We start from the raw sequence: 24,951 nt of genomic DNA on the forward strand, positions 1-24,951 counted from the left end.
CGTGGCTAGCATTATGCCTGAGTACTGATGTAATTATTTGTCTGAATTAAGCATGAAGATGCTTACCCTATTGATGTAGCCAGTTCAACTTATGTGTATTAGGCATCTACTGTATGTCAAGTACTCTGCTTGGTACCGTGAGCAAATAGTGACCCACACATTCTCTATCCTGAGGAAGCCTATGCTTTCAAAGAGAAGATGAGTCACATGTAATGGAATGGTCTTAAATTCTAAAATGGTGTTAGTGAAAGAAAGACATTAAATATATAGACGGATGATAAACAAAACTATTTACACTTTACATAGCTCGTCATTAATCTTCATTTTTCTTAGGAGAAATGTCACCAGTACTGGCCAGCAGAACGATCTGCCAGATACCAGTACTTTGTTGTTGATCCCATGGCAGAGTACAACATGCCACAATATATCCTAAGAGAATTCAAGGTCACAGATGCCAGGGTAAGTTGGCATAGTCTTATGCTCTTAAACATTAGCTGAAATACAGTCTAAAAGACATCTCTGGGAGAAAACATTTGCCAAGCGACCATAGTCCCAAACTAAAAGAAATCACCCATTTTGGAGAATTTTTTTTTTTTTTTTTAATATAAGAGTAACTTTGCCTGTTTGGCAAGTTTTCTCACAAACCCAGGCTTGGCTCACATTCAAAGGGAACATCTGGCAGCCCAACTTTGGGGACGCACTTGGTGAATGTGTGTGCCAGGAAGCATTTACTGATTGGTTGGCTGCGCTTACATTCACCTTCTTAGCTCATTCTCTTTGGAGCTTTTTTGACTTCTTCATTACTTGAGGCTGTAAATATGTTGTTGTTTTGCTAAGCCCTTTAGGTCATGTGGGCTTGGAGGTTAATTTGGTATGATTTTAAAACTGCAGAGCAAATGACATTCTTTAGAAGAATCTGACAAGCTTTGCACATTCTAATTTGATTCCTGGCATGGTTTATTCCTCCGTGTGCTAATATATCTGTCCATGAGAGCTGTACACCCACGACCCTTCTTGGCTAATTTTCATCCTGCATTTCTGATCTAGATTGCTGAGTCCAAAGTTCAGCCCTGATGTAAGATGTTCTATGCATAAACTTTAAAATCCTTGCCTTTGGCCACTTTTAAACCATGATTACAAACACATCTTAGGAGAGATTGGGTCAGTGCAAAGCCCTGCTTTGTTTTTGGAACTGTCACAGTGGGTGGGTTGAATAAAACTGTACGGTAGAACTATTTACTTGATCCATTGTTTTTTCTGGAAAGCAGCTTTCTCAACCAAGACTCATGTTTAGAGATTGTCCACTAATCCCCAAAGCCTGGCCCTGGCTGTTGACCTAAAGTGAAGGAGAAATTGGTTAGCAGGCTGCTTGGCTCAGGTGACAGACCTGTTAATCCTAGAAAGTCTGAAGTCTTAACTACTCTGAAGGTGACTATACTCAAGACAGTAGTTAAGCCCTTAGGTCTCATTTTGAGTCCTACTCCATGGTTTAAAAAAAAAAAAAAGAACACACTTTCAGAATTTGAAGCTAGATATCTGAGTGAAAATTTTGAGTGCATTCCAAGGAAACACACCAACCATTTCTGACAAAAGTATAGCAGCAGCCAGGTACCACAAACAGCAGAGACAACTTCTTTATTACCCCTCGATTGCCCAAATTAAATCTGACCATGATAAGTAAAAGAAACCTTGGAGGAACTTGTTCACATGTTTTGTTTTGAAGCCTCCTTGTGACTATATAATGTTTTTAGCTGCCGTAGCATGTGCTATTTGTGCTCCTAATGTGTTTCTAATTTCAACTTTCCAGTTTAAAAAATAAGTTGGTACTTGAAAATACAGTCTCGTTAAACAGGTAGCCTTTAAATGCAGTCACGTGGTCTCTCTTCCAAATCATAAAGGTTTGTACATATGACTTCTTGCTGCTAAAAGCAACTGTGGTCAGAAATGAAATCACCAGGACAGTCAGAGAAGACAAATCTGTATCACCTAGCCACTGGCTTCCCTTCCTGTGCTTTTCAAACCCTTTTCAGAAACCGAGGGAAGTAAATCATGCTTCTGTAGTAACAATCCATAAGTTAGTTATGGGGCCAAACAGTTATTTTTATATTCCTCAGTATTCTCACAAAGTTGATGTGATCTATGTGTTTTATCTCAATTCCCAAATGATGCCAGTCAGGAATATGCCCTGTTCCTATGGAAACCACCCGACTTGGTGATGTGTCCAGCTCGAGTTGGGCCATGCTTTCTTCTCCATACAACTCAATGAGAAAGACTGGGTCTCTGTTTACTTCCTCAGAGGGCTTCTCAGGTGGCGCTAGTGGTAAATAACCCACCTGCCAATGCAGGAAACATAAGAGAAATAGGTTCAGTCCCTTGGTCAGGAAGATCCTCTGGAGGAGGAAATGGCAACTCACTCCTGCATTCTTGCCTGGAAAATTTCATGGACAGAGGAGCCTGGCAGGGTATGGTCCATGGGGTTGCAAAAAGTCAGACACAAGTAAAAACGACTTAGCATAGATGCTACTTACTCAGAATCTTGGGAACATGAATATCTGTATCAAAAAGGACTTGATTGAGGAGAAAGTTATTAAAGAAGTGGAAAGAAGAACCACATTGAAGCCTTAACTAGGAGCAGGGCCTCCTCAAATGGGATCCACCCATCTGAAGTTGGAATTTAGATTATCTCTGTCTCTGTAATTCAGGGAAGAAAGTTGATGGTGATAGTTGTTATTCCTGCTTCAATAAACAGAGAGTCCCTTCTGCTTTTGTTATCCTTCCAAACACTATAAAATTCCAGAATGAATCCAAAGTCTTTTAGTATTTTCTTTTGAAGCCATTTATACTTCAGAGTACTTCTGCCTAATCACTTGAAAGAAAGATTGCTTCTGCATCTGGCTTTTGGTTTGTCTGTGTTAAAGCCACGCATGGACACCTCAGCTTCTGTGATCAGCCAGAAAGAGTCCTTTTTCAGAACACAGCACTTAGTCATTAATAATCTCTCCTATCTCCTTGAGGGACGCCTCACTTCCTGCTCAACGGCACAGTCACCTGGTACACGCTGAGGACACCGCCTTGGCTAGATAGTGTACCTCTGAGACGGGGGGCATCCAGGTTAACAGCCGCTACCCAATTTGTGTCCGATCCTTTCAGTGTCACTGTTTGTCATCTGACAATGCTGCAAATAAGCAAGCACAGCAGATGCGACGGTGCCATGACAATAGCAGAACCTCTGGTCTGGACCACTTGCCTGGATGCTCCTGTCAGCATAAGAGGTTATTGGATTCTGAAAATTTTGAAATGGAATGTCTTTGTTCCACTTTGGTTTTGAAGACAATCTCTGGGGCTCAGAATCATATTTCCTAATATGAGAATGAGGCAGCTCTTTTTGAGAATTCTGGTTTTTCACTGGGCATTGTGAGAGTAAATCAATTTGCAATTTAAATAGATGTGAAATGTAGACAGTGTTAATAGCAGGTAAGATATGAACGTGACTGATTTTCTAGTTAAACATGTTTCTAACTTTTTCTTCCCTGTTTTGGAAAAAATCACGCCTGCTCTTATGGCCTGTGCACTGGCTGAATCCTCCTGGCGTCCTCCTCTGTGGCTGGGTGTGTGGCTTTCGTTCTGAAGGACGGGCAGTCCCGAACCGTGAGGCAGTTCCAGTTCACCGACTGGCCAGAGCAGGGAGTGCCAAAGTCTGGAGAAGGATTTATTGACTTCATTGGCCAAGTCCATAAAACAAAAGAGCAGTTTGGCCAAGATGGACCCATTTCAGTCCATTGCAGGTGAGTTAAGAATCAGGAATGATGAGTTTCCATTTGTGCTTAATGCAGTGATAACTTTGAAAATATGCACCGTTGTCTGTTCATTATTGATACCAGTTTTCTGAGAGTCTGCATAATCCAGATTTTATTTTTCTCAGAAATCTATTGTAAACCCTAAAGCAAGGACTCATTTCTCTTTCTTTCCACAAAGTGAAAATAATCAAGGAAGATTTCTATCTTCAAATTTTACCTCTTGTAGCAAAGAACCAAACTATGTTTATCCTTGCCTGTTTTACCATAGCAGGAATTATTGGTATATCCCTGAGTGATAATTTGTTCAGTTTATCATTGCTTAGCTTTTTTGCTTTCATAGCATTACCCTGATAACTATCTTTCTGTATCTTTCTCCTGTGTTTGTCTTCTTTTAGAAAACCATAAATAGTTATTAAGCCTTAATGACAATACTAATTTCTTGTCAGTCAATAACTGATTAGAATGGTACCTCAGTTAACATTGCAATGTGCTTGAAAATTGTTGCTATATCAGAAAATGAAGCACCTTCAAGTTAATTATTTTCAATAGTTTCCACAGCATTTTATAATTCAAATCATTGAAGTTAATAGAAATAGCAAGTAAATGGTTCAGAAAGGACACTTGCAATAAATGTAGTGCTTTTGGAAGTTACTATGCAAAAACCTTCTAGCAAAAGGAATTAACTCATTTTTTTTTTAAAGTCTTAGTTTGTAATTCTTTAGAGTCAAAATCTTGAAAGACTTTATTAAAAAATTTATTTGCTTTCCCCCTGCCCCAAATCCAAAACTACATTTCTTAGTGATAAGGGTGATAGTGTGTCAAAATAGGGGAACTATTACACATGGGCTTCAAAATACCTGAGCTTCAGTCCCACTTCTGTCATCATGCAATAGCTCTGTGACAAAAGGGAAACTTCTCTAAACCTCAGTTTTCTAACTGATCTCTGTGACCCTTTCTAGCACATTGTTTGCCAGGCATGGCATGTTACCTGAGAAGCAGATCTCATTTCTACGTATTGGCTATGTGTTGAGTTTACCCAGAATCCTGTGCTCTAGACAACCAAACAGCATGTAGGAAATGATGCATGGACTCAATATTCAGACTAAGTGGATGGTATACACTGGACTTGAATTACCTGGATACTCCCCTTAATTTTCCACATAATTTACCAAAATCCTAATTCACATTCTCTAATATAAACTATAAAGAAAAGCCTATATTTAACTCATTTTTCTTTACCTTCAGGCATTCCCATAAGTATAAATAAGTGTGCATATGCGTGTCACTTTTCATTGCTTTTGTCACAAAATTATTTGGATAAAGAGTATATACAAAGACCCCTTTAGTAAAATACCATGACGAGTTAGTCACATATCTTAAAGACCTCTAGATATTTCCTTTTATCTGAGAGTATTTGTAAAATACCACTTATCTTATTTATAGCTTATTAATAACATGACAAAGTCTATAAATTCAGAAGTTATAAGGCTAGTGTCTATTATTTTCTTGAAAGCACCTCGTGGAAAGTCAGAAGCCCTGTATTTTTGTAACATTTGAGCAATAAAATCAAGGTAAAATAGATCCTGGAGTACTTGAATCATTCAATGAAAAGATCATAAATCACAGTCTCTTGGGATTAAGAGAGACTTTCAAGGTTGAAAGCAACCCTGAAGGTCATCTACTCCATTTTGACAGAGAGCCTTGTCTGCCCCTGGATATCCTTAGCCACTGTGTAAAACCTGCCTGTGGATTTACATTTCTGTTAGGACTCTTTAGAAAAAACACAGTTTATAAAAGGACACACTATTTATATATCAATTTCATCCCCAAGTAAATGAATCCATCCAGTTTCTACAGCCTGTACCCAAGCGTTACACATGCTGTTTAATTAGGATCCAAAAATGTAGGGATTTTTCAGATTATTCACTCTTCTCCTCATTACCTAAACCTCCAGATGCTTTCCTACTTCTTAAGAGCACAGAAGCTATGAATTCATTTTCTTCTCTTGCTACAATTACGATTCTGGAATTATCTTAAAACAATAAAGAAAACAGAAACCCCAAACCTTGCTAACATGGTGGAAAGAATCCTGATATTTAGCTACTGAACATCTAAAAATAGTAGATTAAGTGTATGTATATAGCTCAGTGGTTCTTAACGAACATTTTTTTTATTTTTAAGTTTAGAGACCCATTTGATAATATGCTAAAGCTATAAGTTTCAAAAACAGAAAATATATATATACATTCATATAATCCATACATAAAAAAATATTCATAAACCCTTATGAAGACTAAATGAAGTCTTATGAAGATCCTGTGTCAGAAAATCCTGCTATAGAATCTCTTTTTGTCTCACCTTATCTGAATTATTTCATAGCTTAAAAATGTTATGCAGGCAAGGCCCAAATTTCAGGATCTGATGAAGAGTGTAAATATATATATCTTATTCACTCTTCCTTTAATCAATTTACTTTATATTTTTATGTTTCCTGGGTCTTTCCACAATGATATATAATCCCTGTTTGAAAAAGTCAGTTACTCTATATTCATTGTCACTGTTATCATGGCACACTGTCCTAAGAGTTAATCATTTTGTGAACCCAATAGCACATTTTCTGAAACATTGCTGTAGAAGAACCTGATGTAATATGGAAGCTGGTGGACATATGTCCACCTCCAGGAAAATGTAGCCATGACTGTGCATGTCTCATCTAGTAATATTGCCTTTGTTATTATGACAGTGCGGGCGTTGGAAGAACTGGAGTCTTCATAACACTAAGCATTGTTTTGGAAAGAATGAGATATGAAGGAGTAGTAGATATCTTCCAGACTGTCAAAATGTTAAGAACACAACGACCAGCCATGGTGCAGACAGAGGTGAGAAAAATCTCCAGGAGTATGTCACATCTCAAGAGCCAGATAATAGACTTTATTTGCCAATTCTCCTAGAGTCCAGAGACTTTCAACACCAGAGGCAAAATACAGGGAAATACTGTGGGAAAAACATCCAATTGTTTAATATTTTTGAACCTTATTCCCCCCCCCTGTGTAAATGGGAGTGGTAGTGTCAAATCTTAGAGCTAGTTTGGAAGTTATCTAAGATAATATATCAGGTTGAAACATGTCAAATTGTCAGTATTTGGTCATTCAGGGCCTATAAAAATGGCAATTCATATAATTAATTATGTACATATTAAGGTGATATACATTGCACATAATTAATATATGTAAAAAGCACAAGGGTAGATAATATACCTGGTAGATAACAGACCCTTGGCCCATTTTACTTCTCCATTCCCCTTCTGTTTGCCTAGGTGGTATCAACTGCTCCATATTTCATTTCTTAATAATGATATTTTTAAATATTTGCATCCTGGATATGCCCTAATGAAACTAGCCTGCTATTTTCTACTCCAGTAATTGATATGAAAATTCTCATATTTCTCAGAATAATAGGAGTTCATGATTTAGTCAGTCTGGCCTATTGACTTCATTTTAAGGATAATTTAAGTGATAGTGTTTCTGTTTCTCAAAAGGCCACCAAATTATACAATTTATATGTATTCCTAAATTCATCACCCACAGTATATTCCAGGCTTTGATTTGAAAATAGTGCAAGCATTTGGCTTGCAATACCCAAAACATTATGTCAGCCTGACAAACTTAATAGGTATTGGGGGTGACAGAGGGAAATTGGACTTTTAAAAAGCCTTAACACTTAGCCAAGCAACTTACTGTGACAAGATAGGAAAGCAAACTCCATTTATTTTGCATTACCATTTTTATTGTAAAAAAATGCACATTTAAGCAAAATAGAAACTATCTGCTTTCAGCCCCATTGGCTACTGAAAATAAGTTTCTTTTATGGGAAAATCCTACTTTTTCCTCATCCCTTCTCATCTGTAAATTATAATTTTTCCATCTTATAATGCCCCCACGTACTCCAATCTGACAGTGTTCTTCCCTGTCTATAAAAGGACATGTTTCACGCTGTTTTAGTTTAGTGTAGGTCTTTCTAGAACAGACAACTAGCAATCACACTGAATTAGGCCAAATGGCACAGGTATTTTTTGACATGGGCAGCCAGTCTTATGATGCCATTTTCAAGGGATGAAAAGCTTAACAGTTCAACACTCTGTGTATTCAGCTTTATATGCCTGATATTCATCACAAAGATACCTTCTGGCTGCCTCCCTCACTTACATAAGCACATCAGAAACAACAGTGAGTAATTCTGATTACAGGCAATAAGGATTACTGTCTGATAAGATTTTTTTTTTTAATTTAGATGTTTTTGGCAATAGCCCAGAAAATAAATGAACCCATGTTTTCTTCTGGACAATGTGTATCTGCATCAGCCTCTCTTAAATATGCAAACTGAGAATTACTTATCACAAATAATGAGATAATTATAAACGACAGCTGTGACATATAAGGAGTTGACATGTTCAGTTGGTAGTACCGTCTAGTACTACTGGGAGAACAGTTTACATATGTCTGGAAGATAATCTTCACACGAGCTTTCACTACTTTGGGATTAGGAGACGATTTTAGTCAAATTGGTAGAGTTAATAAATACCTATGTGGCTAATGGTTCTTTGCTTAAAACAGTCGGTCATTGGATTGAACTGATTGACGAAAGTAGTGGTTTTGCCCTCCACTAGCTGTAGCTGAGTCTTCCCGCATCGTTTCCATTTTTCTGTCACAGTGGACTCATGGCCTCTTTCCTTCCCCCCCGGCCCGCGCTTTGTCTCCTGCAGGATCAGTATCAGTTCTGCTATCGAGCCGCACTAGAGTACCTGGGCAGCTTCGATCACTATGCAACGTAGAAACCCCTGGCCCACTTTGGATTTTTACTACAGGCCCTTCAATATCCATGGAGTCTCTTCTGAGCCATACAGGGCACTTGAGAAGTCCTTCTTAACTTCTAGCTAACAACCACTTAGTGGGACTATCACACACAAAACAAATTTAAAAAACACACACACACACACAAAACAACGAACTCTTCTGGGTGGACCAAGAATTCACTGTTTAATAATCTAACCTGAAAAATAATAAAGAGAATCCTGACTGAGGAGGCATCTGAAGGATTTTATTTACAGATACCTCAAGGATTCAAAATAAAGGGAAGAAGAAATCACAGCAAAGAACCGCCATCTTGTTCAGGATTGTGTGACGGGTGTGAGGAGAAATGGCCTGAGTGCAGCAGCTCAGGGCAAGATCTTTGCTGGCTTCTCATGACAAAATGGACTTGCTTCGACATCGCCCCTTCCCACCATACTACTCATAATAACATTGTAGGGGGTAAGGGGGTGGGGAGTGTTTAAAAAGAAAGTCTTTGATTTAGTTTTTTAGTATTGTAAAGATACTGCTGACCTGTGCTTCATTTTTAACTGTGTAAACTTTTTTTTAACAAAATGTATCATTCGATAAAGTGAAATTTTAAAAAGTTACATAACTGTTCATTTTTTATTTCCAAATTGTAGGTTTTTTTAAGCTGTAGAACTGTTATCTGTAATATCTTGCTGTAGAAATACTGAATAATTTGAAGATTTGCACATTTTTGTGCAATATTCTTAATCTACAGTATTGGTCTCGTCTGATATTATTTTTACACTTCTGTTTGGTTTTCGTTGCTGAGAAAGTACCCATTCTCTTCAAATAATCAAAGAGAACTTTGTTTTGTTTTGTTTTTTTGGAATCAACAGGGAGGCGCAAAGTATAAAGTTGCTGCTAACATATATACATATATATCCATATTTTATAAGGGTGTCTATGTATATATACAGTGTGTCCACACAAAAAGATAGATATAGCTATCATTCAGTTCTTCCATGATTTAGTTTTTAATTTTTTAAGGTAGAAAAGCTATTGTAACATCTTTTTCAATTTGTTATTTTATGACATACTGATATTTCTTAATATCACACAATTTTAATTTTTAAGGGAAATGAGGAATGCACATCAGTGATTGTCAGACCTCACCCCCTTAATTTCCTACCCAATCTCCCCCAACCCCTCACTCACCCACCTAATCATAATGACAAATACTATTTTGTTAGCCAGGCTTCCAACAAAGTTCAATCTTTCTAACACTCTAGTGCAATAAAACATTATTAGATATTTAAGAGGTGTGCATGTGGGAAAGGTCAGTGCATATCCCTTTAGGAGGGGAGAATGTTGTAATATATCAGCTATCAAGATGTTTAAAAACCAGTGTATTCAATCGTATATTGTCTATAGTATGTGCTATGAAATTTGCATTTATGATATGTAACAGGGGCAAAGCCAAACTCATGTTACTCTGTTCAGTCAGAAACTTTTTCTTTTTTATTTTTTTTGTGGCATACAGCATTCCTGGGAAGTGCTGTACTTTGTTTTCTTTTGGTTTCAGTTTGCATTTAGAGTGCCTTATAATTGATGCCTATTTTAATAGCATTTCTTTTTAGCTTTTGGTTCATATTTTCATTCCTTGTTCATATGTGTTTCTCTTCCAATTAAAGTATTATCTGTTTACCACATGTACAAAAACTCTTTGAATAATATGCATTCCTAGTTTTAACCAAGTCGGGGATGTTAGTGATTGTACCAGCCCAAAGCACTTGGATAAGCAGGGCCCTTCTTCCTTTCATAATCATCAACATCAGGAAAAGCTACTTGTTTTATTTGTAATCCCTTCCAAATCTGCTCTGAAACATTCAGTAACTGCACCAAATTTATTAACAAACACCATTGTCAACTTTGAACATATTTAGTATTCCATTCAGATTTTTCTAAAAGAATTAAAAACATATATATATATATTTACACATATCCCCCCAAATTTTTCAACACAATTTCTATAGGAAGCCATGAATGATGGCATGAGTTTGCCATATCTTACATGATTTTAAAGAACACTCAAAATATTCAAGGAACTCTTAGAGTTTTGGTATAATATTTCGATTTAATATTAGCTTCATTGATGTTCTGCATGGAAGGATTTTTGTTTTCTACATTTCCCATCACTGGCAGAATGAAATCCAAGAGACCAAACACTTGCAAGCATCATATTTGAGCACTTTTTTAAAAAAGAGGAAAAAAGCTGAGAAAAAAAAAAAAAGAAAAAAAGAAATAAAAAAGAAAAAAAATATATAATACTAAAACAAAAAAGTATCTAGAAGGCTACCTCAGAATGAGACTCTCTAACCTACATCAGAACCAGAGAAGAATGTGCACTTATGTGGGTCTGTTGTTTTCTTTTAGTTTGTATCTATGGAGAATGATCCAAGTGCCAGATTACTCAGTGCTATAATTTTCATTCAGTGAAACCAAGGGGGTCAGAGAGACATTGCATCAGGCAGACGTGCCGTGTTGGACATGTAGAACCTGATGGTGTACTGCACACCAGACCATTGGCCAATGAGCAGTATCTCTCCCTGAAACTGAAACTGCTCATGTGGCAAAGGGAAAGGGGAGAATAATCACAGGAAGGAAATATATGGGATGCGTACCACAGACGAGCAAGGAGGAGACTATTCCAGATATCTTGCTGTTCAGGAGCTGTTCCGAGAACTAACTCCCTTACTGTCATTGATGTGCATTCCACTGTGCTTTTCTGTGCAACCATTCTACTTTATGTTCCCAGGTAAACATCTTTATCTACCATTACCATAAACGTTCAAGTTTTCAGTTATTTTCATCATCATAACCAGTACGGTGCTATTATTTACCTATGTATGTGTAGTTATGTATAATTTTGTAATTAGTTACAATGGTAAAAAAATCAAAATATATAAAAAATGATTTGTACAGAACTTTATTTTAGCTCTTTTTTAAAAATGATTTGCATGGTTAGACAACGGCAAGGACAGCCAGGGGAGGGAAGGGCCTCTAGGGAACTTTGCACTTTCTATACCTTTGTACTATGCACTGCCCTATTGATTCTACACCCAATAATGTTATTACTTGAACCCATCTGTAAGAAACTGCTTCAGAAATTCATTTGTGTGTATGTAAATAACCCAGCATAGAAACAGGAAAGGAAAAATTCTGTGCTAATATACACGTTTTTTTCTTTCCTGTTTTTTTTTTCTTTTTGGTTTTGCTTTGTTTTAGGCCCTTCTTTTTATTTTTAATAATCTTTTCTTTTTCCTGTTTTGGGTTTTAGTTTCCTTTGGGTTTATGGGTGCCCTGATACTCCAGCAGAGATCAGAAGGCTACAGATCCATCCTATCCATCCGTTATGTGGCTTTGCCATCCAAGCTTGGAGTGTCTTTACAAAGATAATAACAGTTGTGTTCTTTGCTCTCGTTTTGGATGCATAGACTGAAAAATTAAAAAAAATAACTTGTAAAATGGCTTGTTAAAAAAATACAATTACCTCTAATTAGTAGTACGCGTAAATGTTTTACAGAATGAAAGGCGTGCTTTTTATTTTCTTACTTCGTTACATTGGTGGCGAAAGAAGTCTGTATGAAAATCAGTTCTTTGCTGACATAAGTTCCATTTGTTACAAATGAATTCTAATAAAAACGTCAGTGTTATGCAGCCCTGGCTTTTGCTTCTGTCCACTCAAGCACTTTGGTTTTGAAATGGCTATATATGTTCCCTCTTCTCCTTTGGTTATCTAGTTAGTTCCTTGATACTAATAGTAATTCTTCTTACCAAGAGGCTGCTATCTACAGGTGCCTGCACTGAGGTGAACACCTTTCACTGGTAAGCAAACTGATGCTTAAAGAAACAGTTTGCTCAAGTTTACAAGCAAAGAAAGAGATCTTGGTATCTCTCAAATAATAGATGATGGGCAATCTTTAATTCTGATGAAGATAACTACTATATACATATAGATGCATTATATATATCCATGTATACACATAATGTATATACATATTATCTTGAAACAACTGGCATCTCTCAGGCACATAAAAAAAATGTTTGGGAACATGGCTAAGAAAATACTTGGCTTAGATTGTTTATGCAGTTATGGGTCAGACCTGTTGTAGGCATTTGGAAGGCAATGCCTCCCAGTCAACAAATGAGATACTACATAGAGACTGCAATCTAGGGAGAGAGGCTGGCATTAAATGATAAACTTATACTCTGACAAGTATTATAAGAGAAAGTAGAGATTCATAAAGTTAGGACTTTCTATTGTGAAGGACGGAAACCCTGACTTGGCTTAAAAGAAAAGGAAAGTATTTTTTGGCTTATGTATTTAAAGATTAGGAATGGACTTACATTGCAAGAGTAGGAACATATACTCTTCAGAAACAATCGGCTCAGGTGCTATCTTTAGCAGCTGGCATCTCTCTCGTCCAATCTGGTTTCTACTTTCAAGTGTCAGTTCTAAGCAATCCATGTGGTCCCTGGAATCTTTGGGATTTTAACATGAAAAAGCAGGCAAGTGGAAGAGTTTACTTCCCAACAGTACAAACGGAAACCCTTGAACAGAATGGATGCCTTTTGGCCTTCAGTGATGTGACCTGGGGAAAGTGAACATCTCAGGATCACAACTAAGGATAGGAAAAGATAATGTGCTCATTGAGTTGCCAAGTCAAAAAGGAAAGAGCAAAACAAATATAAGATTGTTTATACTTAGAATCTTCCATATTATGTGGAATCAAGAAAAATAGTACCGATGAACTGATCTGAAAAGCGGAAATAGAGACAGAGATGTAAAGAAAAACTTATGGATACCAAGCAGAAACAGGGATAGGGGTGGGATGAATTGAGAGACTGGGACTGACATATATATGCTACTTTGTTAAAACAGATAACTAATGAGAACCTACCATATAGCACAGGGAACTCTACTCAGTTCTCTGTGGTGACCTAAATGGGAAGGAAATCTAAAAAAGAGGGGAATATATGTATACATATAACTGATTCACTTCGCTGTACAACAGAAACACAACATTGTAAAGCAACAGCTATAAAAAAAAAAAATGTAAGGTAGCTGTCACCTTGGCAAATAGCAATCAATGTGGTGGGACCAACACATAACTGCAAATAAACCTAATGAATTAAAGTAAGGCAAAGTACAGGTATGCTGGGTAATGTTACAATTACTTGTTGCCATGGAAATGATGAGGGAATGAAACAATACCATTATCCAAAAAGTATTTTGTAAATGTTGATACTAAATAGACAATTAGACTCTTTTCTCCTCTTTCTTTCTTGTTCTCACCTGAACTGTTTCTTGATTTTATAGATTTAATCACTCTATTGATTGATTGTGTAAGCATACAATCCCTAACCAGAAAAAGAGACAAAAATTTCAAGATGAATCATACTTAATATTCTTATCATAATGATGCATTAAACAGATGTCTGGAATGCCAAAAACGATGAAATAGCTTATTTCACACATGTATACACCCCACTCCAGTACTCTTGCCTGGAAAATCCCATGGACAGAGGAGCCTGGAAGGCTGCAGTCCATGGGGTCACTGAGGGTCGGACACGACTGAGCGACTTCACTTTCACTTTTCACTTCATGCACTGGAGAAGGAAATGGCAACCCACTCCAGTGTTCTTGCCTGGAGAATCCCAGGGACGGGGGAGCCTGGTGGGCTGCCGGCTATGGGGTCGCACAGAGTCAGACACGACTAAAGTGACTTAGCAGCAGCAGCATACACGTGCAGCAATTATTAGTTAATAATGGAAGAACCCACTCCAAAATTTTTGCCTGGAGAATCCTAGGACACAGAGCCTGGCAGGCTACAGTCCATGGGGTCACAGAGTTGGACACGACTGAAGTGGCTGAGCACACATGCACAATCATTCGTTTAGGTCTGTTTTCTTAGTCATATTTATGGTTAGACTTTGTAAGAGGATTTCAGTAAAGTATAATAACTCATCAAATTATAAATCTAAAACCTATTTAACATAATTTTTTAAGAATTTCTGAAAATTCTAAGAAAGTAAATACAGTAAGGAAACACTATGAATCTGAAATTATAGATTTTATCATTATTTGTAGTAGCAAAATAAAAGTGAAAAACCCTAAATGTCCAATAATAGGAAATGATTAAGGACAAAAGTATATATGTGGAATAATATATATAATACACTTCCATTTAGTCATTAAGTTGTTGAATAGTTTGTGGGGAAAAAATATAGCATGAAAAGTCATTAAAGGAGTTATCAAATTATCTATACACATTAGAATAAATGACTAGAAAGAAATGTATCAGTTACTAAATGATAACTATGTGATAAAATTATATTACACTTTCTACATTTTCTAAAATTTCTAAAATTTTATAATTATTTTAATAGCAAAGTAGGGGTGCTTTAAAATATATGAGAAGATAGAGTAATTTTTAAAAATCAATTTAAAGAGGCAAGAATGGAGAGAGAAAAAAAGAATTCAGGAAAGAACCTAGGACAGGTGGGACAAGTAGAAAATAATAATATGATTTAACAAAACAAAAATTACATTAAATGTAAATGTAGTATATCCAACTTAAAATGTACATTGTAGTCTAGATATATAGTGCTTATAAAAGTATAAGAATGATAACGTAAAAGAAGGCCAAGAAATATGCCATCCAAAAATAGCCAAAAGAGTGCTGTGCTATTATTAATTTTAGCAGTAGCATTACCAAATAATAAGTCAATTCCCAATGGAAAAAGCTTCACTGCACCAGAAAGATGTAACAATTATATGTCTTTATGTACTTAACAGCTTCAAAACAGAATAAAATTAGAACTAAATAGAATTATATGCATAAATCACAATCATAATGGGAGTTTTAAAACACTTCTCTCAGTAGTAGCTAAAATTACTGTTTCAGAGCAGACCAAAAGTATTTAGTAACCTTATAAAGAACTATAAATAACCCAATTAACAAAATTAACCTATGTGACCTATATAGACCACTAGTCAACAACTTAAGAATATATAGTATTCAACAACTTAAGAATATACAGTATTCAACAACTTAAGAATATATTCCATAAGAACTGAATATCTTTTCAGGAGTACAGTTACCAAAATTGATTAGGGACTGGACCATTAAGCAAGTCTAGACAAATTTTGAGTGTTTTAATTCTATAGAGTATATTATACCATATTACATATTGACTACATTACAGTTCAACTAGGAAGCTATACCAAATATATTTGGAAAATTCTCATGGTAATTAAGAAATACCCTTCTAAATAGCCAAAGTGTCAGAAAATAAATCACAAGGGAAGTAAGAAATTACAACTGTGAAATTAGAAAACACTGCATATCAAAACTTGTGGGATAAAGCTAAATTGTACTTTAGAGAGAAATGCATAGCCTTAAATGCATATATTAGTAAAAAGGAAAGGTTGAAAATTAGAAAATTAACTGTTAATTTTATCCCAAGAAAGTAGAAGGAAGAAAATAAGAAAAAATAGTAAAATTTAGTTTAAAATAGTAAAAAAAATATATATAGTAAAATTTAAAATAAATATACAATAGAGAGTATCAATAAATCTTATAGGTAAAAGGTGATTCTCTAAAAGGGAACAAAATTGGTAAACCCTAGAAAAATGATGTAAACAAAAGATGAACAAACAATACTAGGAATTTGAATAAGAGCATAAAACTTTAGAACTTACTAACATTAACTACTATAAGCAACAAAGGGTCCATATTCACAATATATAACCAACTCCTATAAATATATGTTAAAAATGCAGGCACTTCAACCCCCAATAGAAAACTAGACTTGTGTATGTCAACAATTAGGGGGGGAAAAAAGGAAGCCATATTGGTCAAAACAAATAAAAAATTAATAAATCATGGAAATACAAGTTAAAGCCACAATGTAATGCCAATCGATACACACCTATCAGAACAGCTAATATTTAAAAGATGAACAACATCAAGTGTTGGTGAGACTCCATGAGGTCTGAGTGAACAGTCCTTACACATATACACTTCTAGGGAATTTGTGTGTCATTCCCTGTTAGAAGAATGCACTCTCCTTTTTAGGATGCAGTTTTACAGATAGTATAGAACACAGTTAAGCACTCTAAAGTAATGCAGAATATATACATTCTGCATTATATATCCAGAATAATATATTACATATATATATGTATATATATATATACACTTTATCCAGTAGTTACAGGTTGTAACTACATAATAGATAGAAATGCATGCATATGTGAATAAGAGACTAAGAAGAGAATTCAAGATTCTATCCATTGTACCGTAATCATAGAGCCAAAAATTCTAAATAACATAAAAATCCACCACAAGAATGGATAAATAAATTTTGATGTAGTGGCACAATTGACTACAGTGATTAAGCATGATCAATATAACATCAAGCAAAACATGCCACACATAAAAAATATACACTATATGATTCTCAAGTGGTTCCCTCTTGAGAAGTAAGAGGTAAGTAGTAATTAGGAGGGCAGAAAGCAAACTTCTTGGGCTGGCAATATTTTATTTCTTGACCTAGATGTGGTTCCATAAATAGTTGTTTTTGATAAATTTCTGAACTATACCGTTACTTTCATGTATTTTTCTCTACTTGTTGCATGTCAGTAAAGTTTTATTAATGGCTATTATTTATTCACACATATACATATATTAAATCACTTAATTTTCAAAATGTAAGTTTTATAGCAATGTTTCTCAATGTACAGGATCCAGCCCACTCTTGGACCACAGAAATGTCATGCAATTCCACAGAAAATTTATATGGGTAAGGACCACTCATTCATAACTTGGTGAGCTATTCAATGTTGCTAAAATTTAAGGTAGAAATACTTGTTAACATTTAGTACAACCAAAAATATTTTTTTAGTTCTTATCATTTTTTTTTTTCCTACTAGGACTGGAAATAAAAGAGCTAGACGGGATATAGTGACTTTTACTCTGGGTTAGACTTGTCTCATGGTTCTAAATTGTGCTGCTAGCCTGTTCAGCAAGTTGAAAGTATGGATCATTGGCTATCAAGACAGACAAGCATCAGAGTACAGATGAATCAGAGCTGGATTTGTAACAGTTCAGGAAAAATAAACTTCAAGTGCAAAGACTATTGATTACGACAATGTCATGTATCAGAAAGAAAAACAAAACCCTGGAATCATATCTGTGGTCAAATACAACCTTAATCAAGTATGAGCTGGGTTGGTGGTAATCAAGCAACTTAATTTTTTTTTCTTGATTATGTGTTTATTATTAATGATGAAATAGTGGCTAGTAAACCAATGCTATATCCACTAACAAAACTGTCACTAAAAGGCAAAAGTCAAGATGCCAAAGAACGTACACACTTCATTTAACTAATATTATTTTTCAAGGTGATTAATTTTCTAAGCCTTTATTTTCTCATCTATAAAATGGAGATGAATTATCTACTTTCCAGATGTATTATACACATTAAAAATAATACAACATGCATACCAGTTGTGATTCATGGAAGACTGATGCTCATTGTGAATAAAATAGCATTTCCATAGTCCCATTAAAAAGACACACATGTCTTAAAGAACAATATTAAAGATGGAAAACAAGTCATCTACAAAACATTTTTTAATGAATTAATATGCAGTTTGATTCTTTATCCTGGCCATGGGACAGTCTTTCAAGATATAGAAAATAGTCATCTCTGCAAAGTCATTCAAGTATTGCTCTACAGATCTCTCCTTTACTGTATGCTGAATTAATTACTGTGAAATAGACTCGGTTGTGCCATGCTGGTGTTTGGATAGTGCTGTGTCTTGCAGAGTGTTTTATAGCTATTAATTACTGTCCTCACAATATTGGGAAATGGACCACTGCAACCTTCTTGGAGCACTAATTAGACTCTGGCACAAAAAGGTCATATAACCTGCTGTAGGTCATTCACTGAAGAAAGATTTGAAGACTGCAGGGACTGAAGGGACCCAGTTGGGATTCTAATACCAAAGCTCAGTTTTGTCATTCACTCTGTAATCTGGGCAAGTCACATAATCTCTCTCAGTTTCACTTCCTCCTATGAAAAATAATAAGAATGACTCACAGATATTGAGATCTAGATTCTAGGACTATAAAGGCCTAAAGTCTCCTGAATAGAAACATACATTGACAATTTTATCTTTAAAAATGTATCTTGCCATTTTTTTTAAGTCAATAATTGTCTGAAACGTTGGACTCAGTTGCCAAAAGGAACTAAATCCAAGATTGAGTAGAACAAGGCTAGAGGGAGCCCTACAGAATTGTATTTAACCTTCAAAAGACAGTTATGTCTAGGAGACATGGGATTTAGAGCAGGTCAACCAGGCTCCTGTGAGTTTGGCTCCTCCACTTAATAGCTGCATGACTTGGGCAATTAACTTCACTTTTCAAAGCTCGTTACCTCCTCTATAAAACAGGGATAATACTTCTCTTAGGAAGTTATTGTAAAGAGTAAAAGAGATGGTATAGACTAAATACAAAGTAAAAATAACTAAAAATACTTGTTTTGTTTCTAGTAAGGAAAGTACCTGGTGGCTCAGATGGTAAAGAATCCACCGACAGTGAAGAAAACCCAGGTTTGATCGCTGGGTCAGGAAGATCTCCTGGAGAAGGAAATGGCTACCACTCTAGTATTTTTGCCTGGAGAATTCCATGGACAGATGAGCCTAGAAGGCTACAGTACATGGGGTCGCAAAGAGTCAGACACAACTGAGTGACTAACACATTCACTTTTCTTCAAGAACAAACTAAATAATAACTAAGAATATTTGCTTTGTTTCTAGTAAGGAAAGTAAAACATAGGATGGGTGAACTTCTGCTCATCTATACTGACATAGTAATACCTAACACTGCATCTGGTCCCATCACTTCATGGGAAATAGATGGGGAAACAGTGTCAGACTTTATTTTTTGCAGCTCCAAAATCACTGCTGATGGTGATTGCAGCCATGAAATTAAAAGACGCTTACTCCTTAGAAGGAAAGTTAAGACCAACCTAGATAGCAAAACAAAAGCAGAGACATTACTTTGCCAACAAAGGTCCATCTAGTCAAGGCTATGGTTTTTCCAGTGGTCATGTATGGATGTGAGAGTTGGACTGTGAAGAAAGCTGAGCACCAAAGAATTGATGCTTTTAAATTGTGGTTTTGAAGAGACTCTCAAGAGTCCCTTGGACTGCAAGGAGATCCAACCAGTCCATTCTGAAGGAGATCAGTTCTGGGATTTCTTTGGAAGGAATGATGCTAAAGCTGAAACTCCAGTACTTTGGCCACCTCATGTGAAGAGTTGACTCATTGGAAAAGACTCTGATGCTGGGAGGGATTGGGGGCAGGAGAAGGGGACGACAAAGGATGAGATGGCTGGATGGCATCACTGACTCGATGGACACAAGTTTGGGTGAACTCCGGGACTTGGTGATGGACAGGGAGGCCTGGCGTGCCGCGATTCATGGGGTCGCAAAGAGTCAGACACAACTGAGAGACTGAACTGAACTGAACGCTGAAAAAATTTTCAATACTTTTAGTAAGAAAATAGGATTCTTCTGTTCCTTCTCTGAAATGTTCTGAACTAAGAAAATGTGTTTTGAGTAAACAAAGATCATTTTAGCATCCCAACTGTATACTCTGCTGCTGCTGCTGCTGCTAAGTCGCTTCAGTCATGTCCAACTCTGTGCAACCCCATAGATCAGGCTCCCCCGTCCCTGGGATTCTCCAGGCAAGAACACTGGAGCAGGTTGTCATTTCCTTCTCCAATGCATGAAAGTGAAAAATGAAAGTGAAGTCGCACAGTCGTGTCTGACTCTTAGCGACCCCATGGACTGCACCCTACCATGCTCCTCCATCCATGGGATTTTCCAGGCAAGACTGCATACTCTACAGGTTGTTATTAGCAAGGGGCTTGTGATTATTGATAAAGTCACCTGCATGGTCATCTGGACTATTTATTCCTTCCTTCATTATTTATTCAGTTATTTAACATTCATCTTGTTTCCTTTTACTGAGCAAGTAATTGGCATGCATTTGATGGACCCTGAAAAGAACAATATCACAGTAATCCAAGCCTATGCCCCAATCTGTAATGCTGAAGAAGCTGAAGTTGAACGGTTCTATGAAGACCTACAAGACCTTTTAGAACTAACAACCAAAAAAGATGTCCTTTTCATTATAGGGGACTGGAATGCAAAAGTAGGAAGTCAAGAAACACCTGGAGTAACAGGCAAATTTGGCCTTGGAATGCGGAATGAAGCAGGGCAAAGACTAATAGAGTTTTGCCAAGAAAATGCACTGGTCATAGCAAACACCCTCTTCCAACAACACAAGAGAAAACTCTACACATGGACATCACCAGATGGTCAACACCAAAATCAGATTGATTCTATTCTTTGCAGCCAAAGATGGAGAAGCTCTATATAGTCAACAAAAACAAGACCAGGAACTGACTGTGGCTCAGATCGTGAACTGCTTATTACGAAATTCAGACTTGAATTGAAGAAAGTAGGGAAAACCGCTAGACCATTCAGGTGTGACCTAAATCAAATCCCTTATGATTATACAGTGGAAGTGAGAAATAGATTTAAGGGCCTAGATCTGATAGATAGAGTGCCTGATGAAGTACGGAATGAGGTTCATGACATTGTACAGGAGACAGGGATCAAGACCATCCCCATGGAAAAGAAATGCAAAAAAGCAAAATGGCTGTCTGGGGAGGCCTTACAAATAGCTGTGAAAAGAAGAGAGGCAAAAAGCAAAGGAGAAAAGGAAAGATATAAGCATCTGAATGCAGAGTTCCAGACAATAGCAAGAAGAGATAAGAAAGCCTTCTTCAGCGATCAATGCAAAGAAATAGAGGAAAACAACAGAATGGGAAAGACTAGAGATCTCTTCAAGAAAATTAGAGATACCAAGGGAACATTTCATGCAAAGACGGGCTCGATAAAGGACAGAAATGTCTGGACCTAACAGAAGCAGAAGATATTAAGAAGAAGTGGCAAGAATACACAGAAGAACTGTACAAAAAAGATCTTCACAACCCAGATAATCATGATGGTGTGATCACTAATCTAGAGCCAGACATCCTGGAATGTGAAGTCAAGTGGGCCTTAGAAAGCATCGCTATGAACAAAGCTAGTGGAGGTGATGGAATTCCAGTTGAGCTGTTTCAAATCCTGAAAGATGATGCTGTGAAAGTGCTGCACTCAATATGTCAGCAAATTTGGAAAACTCAGCAGTGGCCATAGGACTGGGAAAGGTCAGTTTTGATTCCAATCCCAAAGAAAGGCAATGCCAAAGAATGCTCAAACTACCAAACAATTGCACTCATCTCACATGCTAGTAAAGTAATGCTCAAAATTCTCCAAGCCAGGCTTCAGCAATACATGAAGCATGAACTTCCTGATGTTCAAGCTGGTTTTAGAAAAGGCAAAGGAACCAGAGATCAAATTGCCAACATCTGCTGGATCATTGAAAAAGCAAGAGAGTTCCATAAAAATATCTATTTCTGCTTCATTGACTATGCCAAAGCCTTTGACTGTGTGGATCACAATAAACTGTGGAAAATTCTTCAAGAGATGGGAATACCAGACCACCAGACCTGCCTCTTGAGAAATCTGTATGCAGGTCAGGAAGCAGCAGTTAGAACTGGACATGGAACAACAGACTGGTTCCAAATAGGAAAAGGAGTATGTCAAGGCTGTATATTGTCACCCTGCTTATTTAACTTCTATGCAGAGTACATCATGAGAAACGCTGGACTGGAAGAAACACAAGCTGGAATCAGGATTGCCGGGAGAAACATCAATCACCTCAGATATGCAGATGACACTACCCTTATGGCAGAAAGTCAAGAGGAACTAAAAAGCCTCTTGATGAAAGTGAAAGTGGAGAGTGAAAAAGTTGACTTAAAGCTCAACATTCAGAAAACGAAGATCATGGCATCCCGTCCCATCACTTCATGGGAAATAGATGGGGAAACAGTGGAAACCGTGTCAGACTTTATTTTTCTGGGCTCCAAAATCACTGCATATGGTGACTGCAGCCATGAAATTAAAAGACATTTACTCCTTGGAGGAAAAGTTATGACCAACCTAGATAGCATATTCAAAAGCAGAGACATTACTTTGCTGACTAAGGTCCATCAAGTCAAGGCTATGGTTTTTCCTGTGGTCATGATGGATGTGAGAGTTGGACTGTGAAGAAGGTTGAGCGCCGAAGAATTGATGCTTTTGAACTGTGGTGTTGGAGAAGACTCTTGAGAGTCCCTTGGACTGCAAGGAGATCCAACCAGTCCATTGTGAAGGAGATCAGCCCTGGGATTTCTTTGGAAGGAATGATGCTAAAGCTTTGGCCACCTCATGCGAAGAGTTGACTCATTGGAAAAGACTCTGATGCTGCGAGGGATTCGGGGCAGGAGGAGAAGGGGACGGCAGAGGATGAGATGGCTGGATGGCATCACGGACTCAATGGACGCGAGTCTGAGTGAACTCCGGGAGTTGGTGATGGACAGGGAGGCCTGGCGTGCTGCGATTCATGGGGTCGCAGAGAGTAGGACACAACTGAGCACCTGAACTGAACTGAAAAGAACATAAAATCCCTATCCTCAAGGGGCTTCCAGACTATGAAGGAAGCCTTTTATCAACAGATTATTGCAACAGAGCAATAACTTAACTCTACCCGGGAAAGTCCATTTAGACATCTTCTCCTCTGCAAAGCTGCAGTGCATCTTGAAAGATGAGTAGGATTAAATCAGTTGGATAAGTTTGGGGAGCACATTATAGACAGAGAAAATAAGGTGCTAAAGGACAAAGATCAGCATGTCAGGTTAGAGAACTGGGAAGGGTTTTCTCATCAGGGCTGCATGGGGAGAGACTGAGGTCAAGGCACAAATCAGGCTTTCTAACTCTAATTATACGATCATTTGATTCTGTCCTTAACTTCTAACCACATCTTATAGATCCTCACTAAATCTCTTGAGGATGCACTGGTGCTCTATCCTCTGCTCATTAAAAGAAGCTAATCCTAATAGAATGCGAAATGAGAATTTTAAAAGTTCACTAGATATCACACCATAAGCAATACACTTGCCATATTTAAATCATTCAGATGATCTGCTGTGAAAAGTACCCTGAAGATACATTTTAAAAATGGTAGAGAATATGACAATAGATATCCACTAAGTGGGTGGTATTTACCAGACATTTTTGCTTGGATGAGGATGCAAAGATGAGTTAAATGCAGCACCTGCCTTAAAGGAAATTTTGATGTAATACAGTATACTAAGATAACTAATACAGGACTGAGTATGACAACAGCCTTAAGAGTAGTACAAGCAGAATATGCTATGACACAGGCGATATAAATGGTGAGATCAGAAAGGTTAATCTTGTCACGCCAAACATCCAACTCTGAGATTAGAATCTCTTTTAATTGAAAATGTCTATCTCATGCACAAACAACCTCAATGTCAGCATTACCATGAGCCCTACAGAACACACAGCATTTTAATGGATAAAATCAAGGGATAGTGAATTCTAAGTAGAGGAAGTGAAGACAAAGTTTTGAAAGCAGGAATGTGGGATCAGTTCTCATTGCCAAGAAGTCATGGGCATGAAGCCCCAGTGAAGAATCTGTTCTCCTTGATGCTCCCATTCCACCCTCACTTTTCCACAAGGTTCTCAGTGTCTCTTCCAGGTGTCACACTGTATCTACAACAGGCCAGCTTATCCCCAGGCTTCCTTCCAGTTTTCATCCAGATAGTACTATAAATCATCTCCATTTATCTCCCCTGGGTTTCAGGAAATGACTTCAGTTTCAGATAAATATTTCTTAGGACGATTCTCTCAAGCTTTCTTTTACTAACCAGATCACTGGAAGGTATGCCGAATAAAAGATATCTGCAGGATAAATTTTCTGTGTGTTTCCAGAATAAAGTCTCCTTAGAGAAATCAAATAAATTCAAAGAAATAACAAATCATTGTTTGCTCTAAAAACACTATTCAGAAGTGTACCTGTGACAGATATCCAGTTCTTAGGTTAAGATAGGGTCTGTAATAAAACTGGGAACCTTTGACCTGTGAAAACTCCTTTGGGTGGACCTGCAGCCTACCTAATCTCTGTGGTTTGAATGCATCTCAGCTCCATTCTTGATACAGGAGAAAATATTTTGTTTAATCTCCAAGGATATTTCCCAACCTATTCTGCAAAAGTAGGTAGGGACCAGACGTCCCAAGTTTCCCTT

The 24,951-nt window shown here is 37.0% G+C and overlaps 1 protein-coding gene across 1 annotated transcript in view; it reads left to right on the forward strand.

The window, feature by feature from the left end:
- LOC120863868 (receptor-type tyrosine-protein phosphatase delta-like) overlaps positions 1-10,900 on the forward strand; it is a 561,974-nt gene extending 551,074 nt beyond the window's left edge. Inside the window, exons 33-36 of the mRNA XM_040240488.1 lie at positions 334-459; positions 3,631-3,785; positions 6,541-6,676; positions 8,560-10,900. Of these exons, the coding sequence (XP_040096422.1) occupies positions 334-459; positions 3,631-3,785; positions 6,541-6,676; positions 8,560-8,628 (486 nt within the window). The 3' untranslated portion in view covers positions 8,629-10,900. The remainder of the gene's footprint in view (positions 1-333; positions 460-3,630; positions 3,786-6,540; positions 6,677-8,559) is intronic.
- The last annotated feature ends 14,051 nt before the right edge of the window (positions 10,901-24,951 follow it).

The sequence above is a fragment of the Oryx dammah genome, unplaced genomic scaffold, assembly GCF_014754425.2.
Source record: "Oryx dammah isolate SB20612 unplaced genomic scaffold, SCBI_Odam_1.1 HiC_scaffold_1, whole genome shotgun sequence".
NCBI lineage: Eukaryota > Metazoa > Chordata > Mammalia > Artiodactyla > Bovidae > Oryx > Oryx dammah.